General features: G+C 43.5%; 1 protein-coding gene across 1 annotated transcript; it reads right to left on the reverse strand.

Annotated features, from left to right (window-relative positions):
• Positions 1 to 4,604: 4,604 nt before the first annotated feature.
• LOC118894518 (proline-rich protein 23C-like) lies at positions 4,605 to 5,387 on the reverse strand. Its single transcript, XM_036850826.1, has one exon. It carries the CDS (start codon positions 5,385 to 5,387, stop codon positions 4,605 to 4,607), a length of 783 nt encoding a protein of 260 aa, XP_036706721.1.
• Between the last annotated feature and the right edge of the window lie 792 nt (positions 5,388 to 6,179).

Below are 6,179 nucleotides of genomic sequence, written 5' to 3' on the forward strand. Positions count from 1 at the left end.
AAGGGAGCCATTAATTAATGTTTAAAAAATTTCAAAACATAAAGGATGGAATATTATCCATGAAACAAAAATAGGAGTTTATAATACTAAGTGGGGAAGTTTTTTTTTTTTTAAAGTATTTATTTATTTATTTATGGCTGTGTTGGGTGGGTCTTCGTTTCTGTGCGAGGGCTTTCTCTAGTTGTGGCAAGTGGGGGCCACTCTTCATCGCGGTGCGCGGGCCTCTCACCATCACGGCCTCTTTTGTTGCGGAGCACAGGCTCCAGACGTGCAGGCTCAGTAGTTGTGGCTCACGGGCCCAGTTGCTCCGCGGCATGTGGGATCTTCCCAGACCAGGGCTCAAACCCGTGTCCCCTGCATTGGCAGGCAGATTCTCAACCACTGCGCCACCAGGGAAGCCCGAAGTGGGGAAGTTTTGAAACAAGAATAAGGAAGTAAAATCTTGAAAAAAATTCTTTGAAATAAATACATTCTGTAGAAGTATAAACAGAAGAAACTTGATTAAAGGATTAGTTAATTGGATTAAAAAATAGAAAGCTGGAATTGATAAGGCATACAGCACATGATATTAAGATGTTAAGAGTCATGGGAGATTGATTGAGCAGTGCCATTATTTATGTGATTGGATTTCCAGACATGAGGATGTGTGTTATTACAAGAGATAGAGCCTAAGATTTTGTGGGATTTCAGGCAAGAGATAATTTCCCATATTGATAGTTAACCAAATCCATCGAGCCAAATAAAAATAGAATCTACCCCTAGAGATGTTACAGTAAAACTGTAGGATGCCAAAGGAAAAGAAACATTTTAAAATATGCTAAAATGTCAAAAAATACTTAGGAATAAGCCTGACCAAGGGGGTTAAAGACTTATATGCTGAGAACTATAGAACACTGATAAAGGACATTGAAGATGATTCAAAGAAATGGAAAGATATCCCATGCTCTTGGATTGGAAGAATCAATATTGTGAAATGGCCGTACTACCCAAGGCAATGTACAGATTTAATGTGAGCCCTATCAAATTACCCATGACATTTTTCACAGAACTAGAACAAATAATCCTAAAATTTATATGGAACCATAAAAAACCCAGAATTGCCAAAGCAATCCTGAGGAAAAAGAACAAAGTTGGAGGCATAACCTCCTTCTTCAGACAATACTACAAAGCTACAGTAATCATAATAGCGTGGTATTGGCACAAAAACAGACATATGGATCAATGGAACAGGATAGAGAGCCCAGAAGTAAACCCACACACCTACAGTCAGTCTTTGACAAAGGAGGCAAGCATATACAACAGAGAAAGACAGTCTCTGCAGCAGTGATGTTGGGAAAGCTGGACAGCTGCATGTAAATCAGTGATATTAGAACAGTCCCTCACACCATACACAAAAATAAACTCAAAATGGCTTAGAGACTTAAATATAAGACATGACACCATAAAACTCCTAGAAGAGAACATAGACAAAATATTCTCTGACAAAAATCGTAGCAGTGTTTTCATAGGTCAGTCTCCCAAGGCAATAGAAATAAAAGCAAAAATAAACAAATGGGACCTAATCAAACTTATAAGCTTTTGCACAGCAAAAGAAACCATAAACAAAATGAAAAGACAGCCTATGGATGGGGGAAAATATTTGCAACTGATGTCACTGACAAGGGCTTAATTTCCAAAATATACAAACAGGTTATATAACTCTATAACAAAAACCCAAAGAACCCAATCAAAAAATGGGCAGAAGACCTAAACAGACATTTCTCCAAAGAAGACATACAGAAGGCCAAAAAGCACATGAAAAGATGTTCAACATCACTAATTACTAGACAAATGCAAATCAAAACTACAATGAGGTATCACCTCACACTGGTCAGAATGACCATCATTAAAAAGTCCACATATAATAAATGCTGGAGAGGGTGTGGAGAAAAGGGAACTCTCCTACAGTGTTGAAGGGAATGTAAATTGGTGCAGCCATTATGGAGAACAGTATGGAGATTCCTTAAAAAACTAAAAACAGTTGCTATATGGTCCAGCAGTCCCACTCCTGGGCAAATATCCAGAGAAAACTCTAATTTGAAAAGATACATGCACCCCAATGTTCATAGTAGTGCTATTTAAAATAGCCAACTGGTGACTTCCTTGGTGGCGCAGTGGTTAAGAATCTGCCTGCCAGTGCAGGGGACATGGGTTTGAGCCCTGGGCTGGGAAGACCCCACATGCTGCCAAGCAACTAAGCCCGTGCACCACAACTACTGAAGCCCACGCGCCTAGAGCCCGCGAGCCACAGCTGCTGAGCCCACATGCCACAACTACTGAAGCCCGCGCACCTAGAGCCCGTGCTCTGCAACAAGAGAAGCCACCGCAATGAGAAGCCCGCACACTGCAACGAAGAGTAGCCCCAGCTCGCTGCAACTAGAGAAAGCCCACATGCAGCAACAAAACCCAACATAGCCAAAAAATAAATAAATAAATAAATAAATAAATGAAAAAAAAGAATAAAATAGCCAAGACATGGAAGCAACCTAAATGTCTATCTACAGATGAATGGATAAAAAGATGTGGCATACCTATACAATGGAATACTACTCAGCCATAAAAGAGAATGAAATGATGCCATTTGCAGCAACATGGATGGACCTAGAGATTATCATACTAAGTGAAGTAAGTCAAAGAAAGACAAATATCATATGATATCACTTATATGTGGAATCTAAAATATGATACAAATGAACTTATTTACAAAACAGAAATAGACTCACAGACATAGAAAACAATATTATGCTTACCAAAGGGGAAAGAGGGTGGGGGAGAGATAAATTAGGAGTTTGGGATTAGCAGATACAAAACTATTATGTATTCAATGTAAAGCAGATAAACAACAAGGTCCTACTGTATAGCACAGGGAACTATATTCAATATCCTGTAATAAACCATAACCATGTAAAAGAATATGGAAAAGAATATATAACTTTGCTGTACATCAGAAACTAACACAACAATGTAAATCAACTATACTTCAATAAAAAATAAAATAAAATTAAAAAATGTGCTAATGAACAGCTGAATCAAATATGAAAGGAATAACAACTTGATTGGCAGAGACCTCTTGCCTGCAACAACAATAAAAAATGGCAGAACAATGGAGTAATGTCTTTAAAGTACTTAAATAACACTTTGAATTAGGAATGAATATATAATAAAACATTTTCAGATATACAAGACTAAGAGAGTGTACTACACAAAAACATGTTGAGATTTACAAAACCAAGATAATTTACTACACATAGGGTATAGTGGAAAGAATTATTAAAGTATATTCTTCAGCAAGAAGAAAATTGAGGCTAGACTTTGAGAGTGGAATATAAGAATAAAAAGGTAGAGAGGAAATGATAAAGCATGTTGGTGAATATAAATAGTATTGATGTTTAAAAAAGCTGAAACCGTCTTGTTTTCAGCTTTACCAGTAGATTTTATTTCTTTTATAAAAATGTGAAACAAATATGGTAATTAATTAATGTTTTATTTTTTAAAATTTTTATTTATTTATTTTTGGCTGCATTGGGTCTTCGTTGCTGCGCACGGGCTTTCTCTAGTTGCGGTGAGCGGGGGCTACTCTTAGTTGTGGTGCGTGGGCTTCTCACTGCAGTGGCTTCTCTGGTTGCGAAGCATGGGCTCTAGGTACGTGGGCTTCAGTTGTGGCTCATGGGCTTAGTTGCTCCACGGCATGTGGGATCTTCCCGGACCAGGGCTCGAACCCGTGTCCCCTGCATTAGCAGGCAGATTCTTAACCACTGCGGCACCAGGGAAGACCCTAAATTAATGTTTTAAAAGTTAGAGGTTTGATTTACAAAAGAAAAAACTCAGGGTAGAGTTTAAAAGGTATGAATAATGTGGAATAGCAGGAATGCAAACATTTTACATCAGTCTGTGAGTCAAAATAACCAGAGGAACAGATTTAAAGAAGAAATGCATATCCTAATACATGCTGAAAACATCTGATAAAATCCAACATTTATTCATAATGAAAAGTGAACTTGACTGGAAGAGAACTTCCTCAGGTTAAGAGAAAGCTATGAACAAACATCATACAATTATGTATAGTAACCATCATACTATTTTGCAATTTTCCAGGAGAGCAGCTCAAAACACCAAGAAAGAGAAAAGCCATGGCTAAAAATCTTTATAAATTCATGGGAAAACATATAACATGAGAAATCCAGTTATTTCTTGGTTTGGGGAGAAATAGGGTAGCAAGGGTATGGTGCTGGAGAGAGTAGAATTTGAGAGAAAATAACTGATGCAAACGAGCGGGGAATGGATAGGCCTGAGAATGATCTTGTAAAGAAGTCCAGACGTCTGAAAACACATTGTCCGGTATCCCTGGGCAGATTTCCCATTTCAAAGATGAGGTCTAGAGTCTGCTTTCTTTTCCTGACGTCTTCTCCTGCTACTATAGCCAGTCTGGAGGGAAAAAGGAATTGTTGGCACACGAGATGCTTAATTTCCAGGTTGTAGGACATTCAGTGTAAAAGACGCTGGGAAATCCATTGGGCCTCCAGGATGGTAGCCAGAATTTGTGTGTTTGTGTACAGGGGTGCAGTTCATTCCGGGAACAGACATCTCCGGGCCTTGCGCGCAGGACCATGAGGGCGTTGGGGGCGCTCGTGAGGACCCGGACTCGGAGAGGGAGGTAGAGGTTGGAGTGGTGAGTCGGGGAAGGGCTCCGGAAGGTGCAAGTCCAGGTTGTCGTCGTGGTGAGGAGAGCCTCTCTCTGGACTGGGGTTGGGCGCCCGAGGCCAGGGCTCTGCGACAAAGCCCTGCGCGCCGGGGCCCGACACCCTTGCGGTGGGGCTGCGGAGCCCAGCGACAGAGCCGGCTTCAGCATCCATCCCAGACGGCAGGAACTCGGCGTCCGCGTCCTCCTTGTTGCCCTCTTCTTGGCAGGCCATCTCTGGGACAGCTGCGCAGAAGACTCCCGGCTCCAGGGCCATGTACTCCCCGGGAGCGCTCAGGAAAGCGGTCCGTTCCAGGCCCTGTACCCACGGGCCCTCCACGCCCGAGCCCAGGAGGGCCTCGGGGACCAGCATGAGGATGTGATCTCCGAGAGACACTTGCAGCACGGACGTGGGCTCGGGCTCCAGCAGCACGTCGACGTCATCTAGGGGCAGGTGCAGGGCACAGCCGGCGGGCAGGACCATTACGGAAGTGAGCGCGTCCGCGGCCGGAGGTCCCGTCAGGTTGTCCAGGCTGGGCGCCGCCTCGGACTTGGACTCGGGGCCCGCGGGCTCCTCCGTTCGGCGGCGCTTGGCGGGGCCAGGTCCTTCGGTCTCCGGTCCCCACCAGTCCGCAGGGTAGGCACTGGGGCTGCGGGGCCGGCTGCCCATCACCTCGACCGACGGACAGCACTCCCGGGGCCTGGCAGAGGGCGAGGAGGCTCTCTATCCTGCACGCTGTGACGGGTTTCGACGACGACGGCTGAGGCAAGCCGGGGCGGGGCGGCGCGATACGGGACGAGTCCTCGGAGCTCCGGGGCCGCCTCCCCGGGGTCCTACAGTTCAGGCTTCTAGGGGATCGGCGTCTGGCGCTGGGCTGGGCCTGGCGCCTTCGAATCTTCAGCTCCTCACGCCGATTCGTCTACGCAACAGACAGCGAAAGATGTTGCAGGTGAAGCCAGTGGAATCCTAGTCGCAGAATGTCACGCTAAGCTCCGCCCCCTCCAAGGCTCCGCCCCGTAGAACTCGCGGTATCTGTGCTGCCCAATAGCCAGGGCTGTGGTTGGTAGGAAGCTACTGTTATAGTCCTCCAGGGGGCAGAATACTTGTGTACTTCATTTTTAGAGAAAAAAAGATACACCGAAAATGGAACTTTAAATATTAGTCACCTTTAAGGTTAATATTTTCCTTTGATTTCAGGCATTCTAGAGAAAAAAACCACTCAAGTAGACCACCCCCTTGGCAACATAAAACGGACCTATCTAAATGTTCCATGAAATTCCTTTAATGCTTGGTCTTTCATTTCAGGAGTAAATGGAAAATACTCATATATGTTTAGGTAAAGTTCTGTCTTAATAGTAAGTAAAATATTTGTGGCAGTTCCTTCCTGAAGATAAAAGCTGTTATAAAGTTAAAACAATCTTAGTATAATTAAATTGTTTTATTCAGCATTTATTATATGTC

This window comes from Balaenoptera musculus, chromosome 4 (assembly GCF_009873245.2).
Source record: "Balaenoptera musculus isolate JJ_BM4_2016_0621 chromosome 4, mBalMus1.pri.v3, whole genome shotgun sequence".
NCBI lineage: Eukaryota > Metazoa > Chordata > Mammalia > Artiodactyla > Balaenopteridae > Balaenoptera > Balaenoptera musculus.

Excerpts from the sequence above, each read along its gene's own strand:
- LOC118894518 (XM_036850826.1), bottom strand. The coding sequence starts at position 5,387 with ATGGGCAGCCGGCCCCGCAGCCCCAGTGCCTACCCTGCGGACTGGTGG.